At 54.1% G+C, this 14,930-nt stretch overlaps 2 protein-coding genes across 2 annotated transcripts; one reads left to right on the top strand and one right to left on the bottom strand.

Moving 5' to 3' along the window:
- The first annotated feature begins 4,742 nt into the window (after window positions 1-4,742).
- Window positions 4,743-8,701, top strand: CDC20 (cell division cycle 20). The gene is made up of 11 exons (XM_082832343.1): window positions 4,743-4,832; window positions 4,990-5,178; window positions 5,293-5,441; window positions 5,529-5,625; window positions 5,808-5,936; window positions 6,037-6,233; window positions 6,351-6,445; window positions 6,595-6,823; window positions 6,980-7,105; window positions 8,029-8,146; window positions 8,514-8,701. Exons 2-11 carry the CDS (start codon window positions 4,998-5,000, stop codon window positions 8,690-8,692), a joined length of 1,500 nt encoding a protein of 499 aa, XP_082688469.1. The 5' UTR covers window positions 4,743-4,832; window positions 4,990-4,997; the 3' UTR covers window positions 8,693-8,701.
- Window position 8,702: 1 nt separating this feature from the next.
- On the bottom strand, window positions 8,703-13,759 carry ELOVL1 (ELOVL fatty acid elongase 1). The gene is made up of 8 exons (XM_082832344.1): window positions 13,662-13,759; window positions 11,081-11,140; window positions 10,703-10,893; window positions 10,445-10,525; window positions 10,263-10,319; window positions 10,068-10,173; window positions 9,849-9,985; window positions 8,703-9,672 (listed from the first exon to the last, which is right to left on the bottom strand). The coding sequence occupies exons 1-8, from the start codon at window positions 13,750-13,752 to the stop codon at window positions 9,451-9,453; spliced, it is 945 nt and encodes a 314-aa protein (XP_082688470.1). The 5' UTR covers window positions 13,753-13,759; the 3' UTR covers window positions 8,703-9,450.
- Window positions 13,760-14,930: the final 1,171 nt, after the last annotated feature.

The raw sequence follows: 14,930 nt of genomic DNA, 5'->3' as shown, positions 1-14,930 counted from the left end.
ATAGTAAGTGTTTGATATGTCTAAACTATGGTAATTATTCCTTCCTAATCTTATCCTGGAATCCCTTCCACTCCTTAATTACTGCAGTCCCTCAAGAGTCCATTCTTAACAGTCTCCAATCCCATCGGTTCTCATTGCCTTTCCTATATGCTGACCATTCCAAAGTTCTCATCTCCAGCCCAGACCTCTACTACAGCACCTGTAATGGTTTATGCAAGTAACCGTTTACGTGTCTGTCTTCTGTTACTAGATTGTGAGCTCCTTGAGGGCAAGGGCTGTGATTTATTTGTCTTCCCTCCAACCCCCACCCCCCAGCACCTGGAGTAGTGCTTGGTGCATGGTAGCAGGCCTTCAATAAATGTCTTCTAAATGAAGGAAATCTTTCTGGACAATGCCGCCTTAGCCCCATGCCTCTCATCCTCTCTGCCATTCATATGCAGCAGTAAATGTGCTTAGCCATTCTGATTATGGATTCCCCTGACTCATTCAAATTCTCAAGCAAACAGTATTTTTTGCTGACTCCAAATATACCCACTGTGTCAGTCAGGGTCTTGGCAGACATAGATGACGCACTCAGTCTGGGTATCTGGATGAGAGTTTAATAAAGGGCATATTTATAAAGATGAGGCAGGATTTAGGAAAACCATCAAGGAATAGTGCAGTAACCCGGGGCTAACAACAGCTGGGAGCCGGTACCCACCGCACCCCACCCTGGACATCGAGGGGTAACGGGAGAGAGTAGTTATGAGACAGGGAGAGAGTAGCTACAGAGAGGGCCGCCTGGCAGGAGCCGTGGCAGAGAGCTACAGCCAACCTGTGGGGATATGGCAGGGACGGAGCCAGGGGAACAAACAGCTCACGTCTGCCCTCCCCTTCCCCCAAACCTCACTCTCTGACCTCCTGATCTCCTCCATCTGCCCTAACAAAGTACTGCAAACTTGGTGGCTTAAACAGCAGATGTTTATTATCTCTTAGTTCTGGAGGCTAGAAATTCAAGGTGTCAGCAGGGTTGGTTGCTCCAGAGAGCCGTGAGGAAGAATCTGTTCCATGCCTCTCCCCTAGCTTCTGGGGGTTTCCTGACAATCTTCAGTGTTTGGATTGTAGAAGCATTACCTACACCTCTGCTTTCATCTTCACATGGTATTCTCCCTGTGTGTGTCTGTGTCCAAACTCTTCCAGTTTACAAGGACACCAGCCATACTGGATTAGGGCCCACCTAAATGACCTCAAGTCAACTAATTATACCTGGAGTGACCCTATTTCCAAGTAAGGTCACACTCTGAAGTACTGGGGCTTAAGTATGCAACGTATAAATTTTGGCGGGGAGAGACACAATTTAACCCATAACATCCTCCCGTTGGTGGAATACAAACAGAAACCAGAGCCCAAGGGAGTCCATTGACGCAGGCCATATGAGTCAGCCTCACAGGGCACAGGGCAGAGTAGAGGAGGAAGAGTGGACCTGGATGGGACAAATGGATGACATCCGGTATACTCACTTTCCATAATTCCTTCCCCAAGCCACGTTCAAGGCTCCAACTCTACTCCTAGGGACTCAAAACTAGGATTGAGATCCAAACCACTGCACCTCCCACCTTTCCACCGACTCAGCCATCATGTCCTGACCCCTGTACTTCCTAAATTCGGCTCCTCTTCTCCATCTCCACTGAGCTATTACTACAGCCTCTACCTAATATCTCTGCCTCCAGTCTCTCCCCCTAAATCCAACCTGTATGTTGCCTCCAGATTGATCTTCCTGTTCATCTCACTCCTTGCTCACTCCTTACCTCTAAATCTTTAGCTTGACCCTTCAGAACTGATCTCGTTCTCTTCTACTATTTCCCCGTGTGAGGATTAACGGTGTTAACACAATGCCATGCATATAGTAAATAGTCAGTGTTTACAGGGTTATCTTTTTTTTTTTTTTTTGCGGTACGCAGACCTCTCACTGTTGTGGCCTCTCCCGTTGCGGAGCACAGGCTCCGGACGCGCAGGCTCAGCGGCCATGGCTCACGGGCGCAGCCGCTCCTCGGCATGTGGGATCTTCCCGGACCGGGGCACGAACCCGTGTCCCCTGCAGCGGCAGGCGGACTCTCAACCACTGCGCCACCAGGGAAGCCCAGGGTTATCTTTTCTTTTAAAATTAATTTTTAAATTAATTTTTGGCTGCATTGGATCTTCGTTGCTGCGTGCGAGCTTTCTCTAGTTGTGGCGAGCGGGGGGCTACTCTTCGTTGCAGTGCGTGCGTGGGCTTCTTATTGCGGAGCACAGGCTCTAGGCGTGTGGGCTTCAGTAGATGTGGCACGCGGGCTCAGTAGTTGTGGCTCACGGACTCTAGAGTGCAGGCTCAGTAGTTGTGACGCACGGGCTTTGTTGCTTCGCGGGCATGTGGGATCTTCCCGGACCAAGGATCAAACCCGTGTCCTCTGCATTGGCAGGCGGATTCTTAACCACTGAGCCACCAGGGGAGTCCCTACAGGGTTATCTTTATTTTTAACCCAACTGGTCTGTTCCACCCACTGAATATCACCTATATTTTATTCCCTCCATGTCCTCTGCTTCCCTACATTCAGGTCCTTCCAGTGGGAGTTCCCCAATCCAAGCAGCTCCTCAGCCTCTAATTATCTATCTCTAAAGCCTTGTTCTCCTTCCCTCCAGCCTAAGAGGAATTGATCTTTCTCCCCTAGACTGAAAAAGCTGCCTGTGTTTTCTATCCCCTTTCTTCCTGGGCAAGGTGCTTGTTCTACCCTCTTCCATCTCCTCTGGCTCTTCACCTTCAAAGATGCATAGGCATCTTGATGCTGGCATTCCCTCCAGCTCCCATGCACTACCCTCTTTTTCACTCCCAAATTTCTTATACAAGTAGCCCATGCTTGCTGCCTCCACATTCTCCCCACCCTTCTTTCTGCAACCCCTTCCAAACAGAACCCAAGCACCGCCTCTCCTGATCCCTTTCTCTCCAAGGTCACCGAAGATTTGTTTCCCAATAGCCAACTCTGACCTTTTCTGTCACCACTCTATTTGACCATTTTGTATCATATTAGAATTCCTCCAACTTCAAGGTCCATGTCAGTTATAATCTCCACTGGCTTCTTTCATTCCTTTATTTTTAAATGTTCAAATTCCCTGAAGTTGTACTCTCATTTACCCTGTTGTTCTTTTCCTCTACAGTGACCCTTACACCAGAAGCTGCAAATTGCTCGCTATGTTCTGCCCTCAGAAATGTTTTGTTTGGCCCTTACCTGCACAGAAACTCTCACTGACTCCACAATGCCTGGCAGATAAAGTCCAAATTCCTTAGCTTAACATTGAAGGCCCTGAGCAGCCTGACCTTTCTATGTCCTCTGGGGTTCAGGGACTCCCCATTTCCAACCCCAGGTTATCTAACTCCTTGTTTTCCAAAGTAATTGGAAAGAGACAGCATGAATCCTTCAAAATTAAAAATAATAACAATATCATTTGGGTTAAAGGCCCCCAAATTTTCTCTGTCATCATCAGAGTTGATCTTAGTCTAATGATTGAAAACGCGATTTCTTCTAGCCTCTCACTGGGGCAGTGTAGCATATGGTTAGATTGCTGAGGTTCGTTAGATAGTTTGGCTCCACTAATTACTATGGCCTGTATGCCTTTGGGCAAGTTTCAAACCTTTCCCTGACCAGGTTTCTTTTTTTGTAAAAAGGGAATAAAGCATCTGCTTTATGGGATTAAGGATTAAACGCAGTAATGTATGTAAACTGTTTAAATACCGCAGTTAGCAGATGGCCAGTAAATGGTACCCATGATTATTTTTATTATTGTTGCTTCACCTCTAAGCATATCATACAATTCACTGAAGTCATTATTAGAGCACGGATTGAATGGGAGTCAGGCCTGGACTCCTAACAACATGGGACCTCGGGCAAATCCTTTCTTGGGCCGCGGTTTCTTCACCTGTAAAATATGGGTATGTTGCTGGGATGGGGAGGGTGCACCATGTGCAGATTAGACTAGCGGATCTCTAAAATTCCTGACATCTCTAAAGCCCCATGGGAGTGAGCCCCTGTTTCCCTCGCAGGGCAGTCCAATCTTATCTCCCAGATAGGCAGATCTGAATCCTGAATTCTGATCTTTTTTCTTGACCATAAGGAATTCACCCCTCTTTCAGCCTCATTTTCCTTGTTTGTAAAACAACAACAAACAAAACAGTTTTTAAAAACAAACAAATGAGCACCTTCTTTCCTATCAGTGTTTCCGCAGGCACTAAGCTAACAGTGGACGCTCCCGCCTTCTTTCTGCTTCTAAGCTGCTCAATCAACTCCTGCCCCCGCCTCCCTGCCCGCGGGCCGGCTGGCCGGCCAGCCACTGCATGTAACCTCCTCTAAAAAGGCTCAAGTGCTTTAGGTCACTACGCCGAGTCCTGCACTTTGTATCATAAACACGATCCACAAGCAGAGTTAAGGGTGAAGGGCGGGTGCGGGGAGGCTGAGGAATGAATGGAAGCGACTGGGGAATGCACGCAGCTCAGGCCCCGCCCCCAGACGCGACGCGACGCGACGCGACGCGCCCCGCCCCGCCCCGCCCAGCCCAGCCCCGCTTTCCGACACCTGGTGGCGCAGGACCTGCCTTTGCCTCTCTCCCAGCCTTCAAACCCCGCTCCTCTGCTGGACTCCCGTGAGATCTGCGACTTGCCCCGGAAGACCCGCCCCCTGTGCCGTGGAGGCCAATGGGCAAGGGCGACAGTTGCGACGGTTGGGTTTTGAAGGAGCCAATGAGTGCTCGGAGCGGAGAGTTTAAGAAGCGTAAATCCGCACTGCTAAGGCCGGTCTGGAATCGGAGTCTGCTTTGAGCTGACGGTGAGAGGCGGCTGGGCCGAGCGAACCGGGGGGAGGCCGCGGCCGGGGGTGCCGGGCTGGGAGGGGCTGCGGCCGGGGGTGGCCCTGTGTGGTCGGCTGTCCCAGAGCACGGCCGCCTTCCTTCCTCCGGGGCTCAGCGGTAACCCTCCCCCTCCAGACACTCCCATGGCCCAGTTCGTGTTCGAGAGTGACCTGCACTCGCTGCTGCAGCTGGATACACCCATCCCCAATGCACCCCCTGCGCGCTGGCAGCGCAAGGCGAAGGAAGCCGCGGGGCCGGCCCCCTCGCCTATGCGGGCAGCCAACCGATCCCACAGTGCCGGCAGGACCCCGGGCCGAACTCCCGGTCAGTAGGGTGCGGCGGGACGCGGTCTGGAAGAGGGAAGGGCTGAGAACAGCCTTCACGACTGCTCCCATGGGAGCCTGTTGTGATAGTCTGACTTCCCTCTCCCTGCCCCAGGCAAATCGAGCTCCAAGAATCAGACCACTCCCAGCAAACCTGGCGGTGACCGCTATATCCCCCATCGCAGTGCTTCCCAGATGGAGGTCGCTAGCTTCCTCCTGAGCAAGGAGAACCAGCCCGAAGACAGTCAGACGCCCACCAAGAAGGTATGTGTCCCAGGGGGGCTTAAGGCAGGAAACCGATCTGTATAATCTGGATGATACCACCACCTCACCACCACGCTTATGTGCCAGGAACATCAGAAAGCATGGGCTTTGAACCTGAACGGTTTTGATGTGGAGGAAGCCAAGATCCTTCGGCTCAGTGGAAAACCACAAAATGCCCCAGAGGGTAAGACCTGAAGTTTTCAGCTCTTGGAGGGAGGTGTCATTCCATCCCCAGGGCTCGGGATAGATGAGATGGCTCTTCCCACCTAAGACTGAGGGGAGTGAAGGTGCTTCTCTGGCCTTCCTGGTTAGGGGCAGGGGGAGGTGTCAATTCTCCCAGTGTCTAGACCTACTCCGTTGCTACAGGTTACCAGAACAGACTGAAAGTACTCTATAGCCAGAAGGCCACGCCCAGCTCCAGCAGGAAGACCTGCCGTTACATTCCTTCCCTGCCAGACCGGATCCTGGACGCCCCTGAAATCCGGAATGACTATTGTAAGTGCAGCCTTCTCCCTGACCGGTGGATGGAGAAAAAGGGAGAGAGAGGGACTAGGCAAACTAGAAAGCTCATGGTCTTCCCTTCCCCCTCTGGCAGACCTGAACCTTGTGGATTGGAGCTCTGGGAATGTACTGGCTGTGGCTTTGGACAACAGTGTGTACTTGTGGAGTGCTAGCTCTGGTGACATCCTGCAGCTGCTCCAGTTGGAGCAGCCTGGGGACTATATATCTTCTGTGGCCTGGATCAAAGAGGGCAACTACCTGGCTGTGGGCACCAGCAGTGCTGAGGTGCAGGTGAGACTTGTCCCTGTGCTGCAGCTCTATTGTTCCCCAGAACAAGACCCCCAGGGGTCTTGCCCAGCAGGAGGATGTTAATGCCAAGTCCTGATCTTCATGGTCTTCTCTCTGTAGCTATGGGATGTGCAACAGCAGAAACGGCTTCGAAACATGACCAGTCATTCTGCCCGAGTGGGCTCCCTCTGTTGGAATAGCTATATCCTGTCCAGGTTAGTGGTTTTTGCTAGTCTGTTACAAAATCAGTCTATGATTTTGGCCCCCTCTCCCCGGACTGTACACCTCTGAACTGAAGCAGCTCTGGCCTGCTGGTGGCGTTTGGCACTGCTGTAGGACCTGATTCCCTTCTTCCCTCCTGCAGTGGCTCACGCTCTGGCCACATCCACCACCATGATGTTAGGGTAGCAGAACACCATGTGGCCACATTGAGTGGCCACAGCCAGGAAGTGTGTGGGCTGCGCTGGGCCCCAGATGGACGACATTTAGCCAGTGGCGGCAACGATAACTTGGTCAACGTGTGGCCTAGTGCTCCTGGAGAAGGTGGCTGGGTTCCTCTGCAGACATTTACCCAGCATCAAGGGGCTGTCAAGGTAAGAGTGGGGCTGGGCTGGACTGGGCCTCTGCAGACTCTCACTCAGAACCTCTGGGGACATGGGATGGTGGCATTGGACTGGGTTAATCTGTGAGCCCTATAGCTCTGTGTCTAGCTCTAGTACCTGCTGACCCCAACTTTTTATCACACCTAGGCTGTAGCTTGGTGTCCCTGGCAGCCCAATGTCCTGGCAACTGGAGGGGGCACAAGTGATCGACACATTCGTATCTGGAACGTCTGCTCTGGGGCCTGTCTGAGTGCTGTGGATGCCCATTCCCAGGTAGTCTTCCTTATTCCAGCCTCTCACTCCCAGATGCGTTCTTAATTCTATATAGCCTTCTGGGCAACCATGTCCTCTCCAGTGGCTTCACCGATGCTATACCCTGATGGTTTCCAAACTTCTAACTCAGCTCTCACTCATGAGCTCCAGACCCACATTTCCAACAGTCCACAGAGAGCTTGTCTCTAACGCCACGTGCTATAGGTGGCGCCACCCTAATATGTCCCAAATTAAACTTGTCACTTCTCCTTGGCTCCCTGAAATGCATTCCTCATCCTCCTATGTTGTTGTGAGGGACACCACTCAGAAATCTGAAAAGCCTAGAATCTTTCATCCTCCCCACCTAGTCACCAAGACGTCTCAGTTTTACCTCAGAATATCATTTACACGTGTCCCCTCCCCTCAGCCTCATCCTTCTCCCCAGTGGAGGCTCACAGCACTGGTCTTTTCATATCTCTTCCAGTCTGTCCTCTACACTGGTCTGGGTGGTCTGTTTCTGTCCTCTTTAAACCCTGCAAGGGCTCCCTACCACCTACAGTATATAATCCAAATGCTTTAGAATGATATTTGAGGCCCTTGCTGGTGTGTCTCCCTGCAAGCACTGCAGCTTCCTCTTGCCACCCCCTTGCCCAGCACATGCAGCCTTCATTCTAACCTTGGGCTCAGGTTCAAATTCTGCCTCTGCCTCCTACTAACTTAACTTGCATGTGATCTTAAGCAACTCGCTGAACTTCCTTCTGCTTGATTCCTGATCTGTAAAGTGAATAACAGTTATAACTCTCAAAGGCTTTTGTAAGGACTACAGTCATTCGAGTCTGAGTCCGTAGCACCTGGTAGGGTGGCTAACACCACGGTGGACTTGGTTCTGATTTGAGTGGTGTTGGCTCTATGTATGTCATGCCCATGCCATTCCCTCTCCACAGGTGTGCTCCATCCTCTGGTCTCCCCACTACAAGGAGCTCATCTCAGGCCATGGCTTTGCCCAGAACCAGCTGGTTATTTGGAAGTACCCAACCATGGCCAAGGTAGCTGAGCTGAAAGGTAGGTGCTAAGTGACAGAAGCCAGAAACAAAAGGGCACGTATTGTATGACTATTTATATGAAATGTCCAGAAGAGGCAAATGCAGAGAGGGAGAAAACAGATTAATGGTTGCTAGAGGCTGAGGGGAGAGGGTAATGAGGACTTTCTTTATGGAGTGATGAAAAAATTCTGGAATTACTGTTGTGATGGTTGCACAACTCTGAATATACTAGGAACCAATGAACTGTACACTTTAAAAGGATGAACTTTATAGTGTGTGAATTGTTAATTATCTCAGACTGTTATGAACAAGCTCTCAAAATTGGAAGGCTATAGGTATCTACCTTCATTTGTACTGCTCTCACTTTCTCCCTCCTCATGCCCCAGGTCACACAGCCCGGGTCCTTAGTCTGACCATGAGCCCAGATGGGGCTACAGTGGCATCAGCAGCAGCAGATGAGACCCTGCGGCTGTGGCGCTGCTTTGAGCTGGACGCTGCCCGGCGGCGGGAGCGGGAGAAGGCCAGCGCAGCCAAAAGCAGCCTCATCCACCAAGGCATCCGTTAAGGACCAGCTCGGCTCAGTTTTTTGCGTTTTTTTTTTTTTTTTTTTTTTACTTTTCTAATAAAGTCACGTCTCCCTCTTCTCCTGGCATGACCTCTGTCCCAGCAGCCTTCCCCGGGGCTCCTCTCTACTGTGATCAGAGAGCTAGAAACATCCATCCTGTGGGCACCTTGACCATCCCTCCTGTCTGCAGACAGGCTGGCAGGCTTTGTACCCACCTCCTCCATTCACACATGTACACACACAACCTCAGTGGTTTCCTCTGTCACTTTTAATGAAGACATAAAGGAGTGAGCAGCCTCCACAGGCTGTATTCCCAGGCCCCCACCACCCTGACCTTTGGCCAAGAAGCTCCTACTTCAGTGTGGGGTGGAGAAGGAGGGAGCCTGGGTCCACAGTGACAGATTATTGCTGACCTCTTCAGTGTGAGGAAAAAGGCCACACGACCCTGGTGGGGGCCAGCCCTGAGTGCTCCTCTCCCACGTGTAAGGCAGGGAGGGGGAAATAAGTGTCCAGCCCTTTCGGCCCCTGGCTCTGGAGTGGCAGAGGGCAACGAGGCCTTGTCCCTGGGGCTGGCCAGAAGAGGAGGAATGGAAGCAGTGGTCCCTGTGTACCAGCTGTGGGGAGCAGAGGACCTGTCACCTGCTCAGTCCTGACCACATAAGCCCTGGTCACAGGTGTAGCTGGGGAGGACAATGACAGATGCTGCCCGAGGTGCAGTCCTGAGGCACTTAGGTGGGCGCCTAGCTAGGTCATGTTTCTCAGTTAGCCTTGACTTTGGCAGTACCTGGAGCTCCATTTTGCTGAAGTACACGGGGCAGCCGCTTGCCTTTGGTGTAAGACTGATACCAGAAATTGGAGAAGAGCAAGAAGAAGATGGTGCCGTACATCCAGATGAGGTGGATGATGATTGGATACTGGTAGTTACAGCTGGGCATGAAGTAGTACTGGGAGATGTGCAGCGAGACCAGGACAAACTGGATCTAGGACAGAAAGGCAAGGGTCAAAGGGCACAGTGAGAGGACCGGAGGGAGAGGGGGTAGAAAAACAGAATGCCGAGTAGGGAGGGCTGGGGTCAAAGGTGAAGCAGGCTGGCTAAAGGCAGGATCCAGACCAGAATGTTGAGGGGGTGGTTGTCGGTCAGGCTCAGGCCCCTCACCAGCTGGACAGCTGTCATGTGCTTTTTCCACCAAAGGTAGGGCTGAGCCACAGGGCCAAGGGCAGACAATCCGTAGTACAGGTACATGATGACGTGCACAGAGGAGTTGATCATGGCGTGGAAAGAGCCCATTCCTCCTGTGCATGGACAATCAGGACCTGAGTTGGGCCTCTGGTGCCCAGTGCCTGTCCCTCCTCCCCCGTGGTCTTCACCACTCACCTGGAGCAAATTTTACCCCCCACCACCAGCTCCAGGGAAGCACTGAGTGGTGGAAGACATGTAGGAAGGTCACCTGTCCATCTTTCTTCCGGAGAATAAAGATCACCTGAGAGAAGAGTGGGGTAAGGGGTTTCAGAGCCAGGGCCTCTCACTCCTTTCTCCCCATAAGTTCTCAAATCTCATGTAACTACTCACCGTGTCCATCAGCTCAATGAACTTGGAGAACAGGAAGAGCCAGGCCACTCGAACCATCTGTAAGAAGTCAGGGCAGCCTTAGGACCGCCAAGAGCCTCTCTAAACTGGCTCATGAGCACAGGGCACATCCAAACTGCTCCTATCCCCAGGTTGCTAAGGACCTGGCCTCCGTCCCCACTTACCCTCAGTGCCTCCGGGTTGTTGGAAAAGTCCACTGGGTCGCAGCGCCAGGTGTAGGTACTCAGCCAGCCAGACATCAGGAACTATGAAGGGGTGTGGATTAGACCGCCAGACTTCCCTCCCTCCCCCAAGTCTCTTCTGTTCTCTAGACGGAGAAATAGAGCTGAGCCTCTCTGGAAAGGAGATGCCATGCTCTGGCCCTAGGGCCTGCCCCTTATCCTGCCGGTAGGAATTAAAGCCTAGGCATCCTGGGGGCCCACCTCATAGACGATGTAGAGGGAAAATGCCACCAGTGAGAAGTTGTAGACAACCATGAAGCTGCGGAGCTGGAAGGGCTTCCGATTGGCCATGATGCGAGGCCCAAGTGAAAGAACGAAGTACACGTAGGTCAGGAGGATAGAGGTCATTAGCACGGGGGACCCCATCAGAGGGTAGCCCTGGATCCGGGGATCTGTGAATAAGGGTCAAAGGAGTCAGGAAGGGTCACAGAGTCCAAAGGGTCCCCACCAGGTGTGCAGACATGAGGTCAGGTCACAAAGGGTCAAGGTATTTGAAGGGACTCTCCACCATTAGGAGACAGCCCTAGATCCAGGGATCCCAGGGTGGGAGGGAGAAAGGGTTGGAGGACAGCATCTCACCTGCATGCTTCATCATCTCCTGGTACAAGTTCACAACAGCCTCCATCCTGGCTAAGGACTCTGGCGAGGTAGGGAGGATGGGTGTCAGACAGGGCCGACTGTGTTCCCCCCACGCCCCAATTTCACCCCTGACCCACAGACAGGACACAGACCAGACGCGACAACTCCCAACACCTCACTGCAGAAAGGACAGAGCAGTGAGAGGAAGGAATTGCTGGGGACTAGGGTGAGGAGGAGGCCGCTCGGGGTGGGGGGCGAGATCTGCTTCCCGCATACCCTGCCTGCCTGGGAAGGGCTCTTCCGCCCTTCCTCTCCACACCTTCCTCTCCTCTCCTCACGCTCTGCGCCTCTCCAGAGATTTTTACTTCCTGACCTCCCCTCCCTTCTTCCACAAGAGGACTCTCAATTTCTGGTCTCTTTCCAGAGAGTCTTACTTCCTAACAACAGGGAACTCACCTCCAGAACGAACCTCCTCTCCCTTCCTTGCCAGTCCCTCACCTCTCCAGCCCTGGGGTCTTCCTTCTCTCCAGGGGTCCTCCCCTTCAACTTCTCCTGCCCCATTTCAGGATGCGCATCTCCCGGGATGGTCCCTCCTGTCCTCTCCCCTGCTGAGTCACCCCCTCGGGCTCTCCTCTGCCCTCCTTGGCTCTCACCTCCAGCCTCTCCTCTCGTCTCCGGAGCTCTCCTCTCACCCTCCCTCTCCAGGAGCCTGGCTCTTTGAGGCTCCTGCCCTGGCGGCTCCACCTGTCTGACTAGATCTGGCAGCAGCCCCGCCCTCTGCTTGCCCCGCTGTACTGCACATGGGGTGGAGGGTGGGTCCAGGCCACAGTTCAGTACCTGGGGGACCCACCAGGATTGAGAAAGCCAAATAAAGCCCAGGACTCACCACCCGCCCACCCCAGACCAGTCAGATGAGCTAAGGTTCTAGGTTTTGGCTAGAAACCTCCCAGGACGCCAGCCCCAGGCCTAGCCTTGGCCCAAAGAGAACTGCTGAAAACCCACACCCAGCATCCCCTCCTAAATTAGCCGTAAATTCTCAGTTTGTCCTGCTTCAGAATGGGTACCATCACCCTTCTCTCCCAGGGAGGGGCAGGGAGTGGCATGTGAGGAGGTGGGGAGTAGGGGAGGTCTCAGGAATCTTCCCCTCCCTCAAGTAGGGGGTCATAATGGGCTAGGCCCTCTTCCCCTCAGAGCCTGAAGGAATGTCGGGGGAGGGCTCACCGGGACACAAAAGCCTTGGCCCAGGCGGAGGACAGCCTGGGACTCGAGGCAGTCCCAGAGGGGCAAGGCGTTCCCCGAACAGCCAGGACAGCAGATGCTCTGCGAGCTGCCTGCACTCTGGTCGGCCAGGCTCCCTCTACCCAGAGAAGCACCTGTGCAGGTACTAAGTGAAGAACACACCTTCTGACACAGCTACGGAGGCTGCACACGTGCCCCTCACACACACATGTCACAGACGCTCCCCCAACTTCCATGCCGACCTACAACTGCCCCATCAAGGTCAGGCTCCAAGTCCTCCCATACACAGAGTCCCTGTCACAGCTCCCCGCCACTGACAACTCGCCAGTGGCTATAGCACGTGCACGCAGAGCCCACCTGGCTCCTGCAGGCTGCAAGTGCCCTCCTCTGACACTCTGACCACCCGGACAACTCTTCATGGACTTTGACATGCATGGTCTCTAACACTCAGGCCTGCTCCTACCTACATTCACACAGGCAAACACACCCAAACACACACACACTCTTTCACAGGACCCGCATTACCATGTGCAAGTGCTTGTGCTCAAACGCAGGTTTCCTCACACTTCTGAGTCTCAGATGAATGTGGTCACATACATAAACTCACACAGCCCACCTGCAGGTGAACGAACCCAACATCACCCACACTGTGTGCAGACATATACCTGTCCTGGGTCAGGCACACCCACAGCTCTCTATTCACGGATGGCAGTCACCATTCTTCATTCATTCATTCATTCATTCATTCACAATCAGACTTTTGTTGGCTGCTTATCCTGGGGTAGGGCCTACCCAGAGGCACGTAATGTAACACAGTTCCTCCCGACCCATGTGAGCTTGCCAGCTTGTTATCTCCCAGGCTCTCTCAGCCACCATCCCCAAGTTCACCTCCCCCCAGCCTACACACGCATGCACCCTGGAGGTCTGGGGTGGCTCGAGGCTTCTGGAAGGACCTCTCCCCAAGTTTGAGCTGAATCTGGGTGTGTCCCCAGTGGGGGAACTCAGTCTGGTCCTTCCTTCCTTTCAGATGGATGAAAGGGAAAGGCAGACAGGCAAAGGAAGGGGGCGGTGGCGGTGCACAAGGGCGCCAAGGGTTGGAAGAGTAAGAGGGGGAGAGGGGCAAGAGAAGGAGGTGGCAGAGGAAGGCCCAGGTTCAAGCAAATGGGGGCCTGGCGGGAGGGAGGCTGCTGGGGAGGCCCAGCCCCGGAGAGCTGGGACCTCCCACCCACCCTCCCCAGGAACGGCCTCGCCCACAGCCTGGGCAGGGCAGGGCAGGCCGGGCGGCCCCGCGGGGCAGGGGCCTGGGCACGTGGCGAGCCCGCCCTGGGAGGTCCCGACTCACCAGTGGGGGCCAGGCGGGCAGTCGTGGAGGGCTCGGAAGGAGCAGGGCCGGAGAGGTGTCCCCAGGGCCAGGCTGCCTGCCACTTCCTCATCTGCTGGGCCGACTTTCTGTCACCAGAGGGGGAGGGGGCGGGCCGGGTGGGGGGCGCCCGCTGATTGGGCCGCGGGCTGAGGCAGGAGGGGCCGGCCAGCCCCGTCTCTGCTGGGCCCGCGGGGTGGGGGCGGGGGCGGGCCGCCGGGCCCCGGGCAGGAAGCACGCCCAGCCCCTGCTCCCTACCCCTTCCCGCCGCATCGCCTCCCATCTCCGTCAGCTCGCGCGGCCTGGCCCCGGCCCGCCCCAGTTGCACCCTGCGCCTTCCTGACGTTCAGCCTGCGCATGGCCTCATTCTGGGCCCTCTGGGGGTTTATCCACCAACAAGACCAACACAGCTTCTTTCGTGGCCGGTCCACCCGGCCTGGGACCCTGGGAAAAGTTCCAGGGTCAGCCCTCCCCGCAAAGAGCTCCCTCTCTAGAGGGTGGGACCGGAGGGGTGGGCTGCAGGCAGCCTGTGTGTGTGCGGAGAGCGGACTGGGGCAGCGGGGAGGTCTCAGCCCGAAGGAGAGGCTGCGCGGGGAAGCCTTCCCTACCAGCCCATAAACTTGGATGAGCCTAGCGTTAGGAGTTGCTGAAAGGATTGTGTGGACTGGAGGTGGGAGAATACAAGTAGCCTGGGGCAGCAGCAGTTAGTGAATCACTGGCTACACTGGCCTTCAAGGTAGTAAAAGGAAAAAGAGGGAAGTGAAGCCAGCTGTGGCTGTAGTGGTCTTGAAGGCCAAATGGAGCAGTTTGGTTTCTTCTGGAAGCAGAGGAGAAACTGAAGAGTTTTGAGGAGCCTACAATCAGACCTGTATTGTTAAATATTCATCACATATTTATCGACCACGTACGGGGTTAAGTGCTGCTGGCACATCAATGAACAAGGCAGGTGCCGTCCCTGCATGGGGTTTACTGCCCAGCCCGATCACTTTGCTCTGGCATCCAGTGAGATGAGGGTACTGGCGGGGAGACCAGGTGAGAGAGCACCCTGACCTAAGAAGGTTTGGAAACTGACGGGATTGGAGAAGCAGACACTGGAGATTTCCCCAAGACAGCTGGACCCTCTCTGTACACTTAGCCGTGTGGTCTGGCTCTGTGCGCTCTCCCTTTCCTCATCCACACACTCACCAACTAGACTAAACTACTGGGGGTGAGGACTAGGTTTCTGCGAAATGAAATCTGTATCTGCAGCAG

Source organism: Leucopleurus acutus, assembly GCF_964270905.1.
Source record: "Leucopleurus acutus genome assembly, chromosome: 2".
NCBI lineage: Eukaryota > Metazoa > Chordata > Mammalia > Artiodactyla > Delphinidae > Leucopleurus > Leucopleurus acutus.
Note: the sequence above shows the minus strand (reverse complement) of the source record. Positions and strands in the feature narration are given on the sequence as shown.

Excerpts from the sequence above, each read along its gene's own strand:
- CDC20 (XM_082832343.1), top strand. The coding sequence starts at position 4,998 with ATGGCCCAGTTCGTGTTCGAGAGTGACCTGCACTCGCTGCTGCAGCTG. Across the intron at positions 5,626-5,807 it reads ACCACAAAATGCCCCAGAGG|GTTACCAGAACAGACTGAAA; the intron begins GTAAGACCTGAA and ends CCGTTGCTACAG. Across the intron at positions 5,937-6,036 it reads TGAAATCCGGAATGACTATT|ACCTGAACCTTGTGGATTGG; the intron begins GTAAGTGCAGCC and ends CCCCTCTGGCAG.
- ELOVL1 (XM_082832344.1), bottom strand. The coding sequence starts at position 13,752 with ATGAGGAAGTGGCAGGCAGCCTGGCCCTGGGGACACCTCTCCGGCCCT. Across the intron at positions 10,894-11,080 it reads GGAGATGATGAAGCATGCAG|ATCCCCGGATCCAGGGCTAC; the intron begins GTGAGATGCTGT and ends CCTTATTCACAG. Across the intron at positions 9,673-9,848 it reads ACATGACAGCTGTCCAGCTG|ATCCAGTTTGTCCTGGTCTC; the intron begins GTGAGGGGCCTG and ends TTTCTGTCCTAG.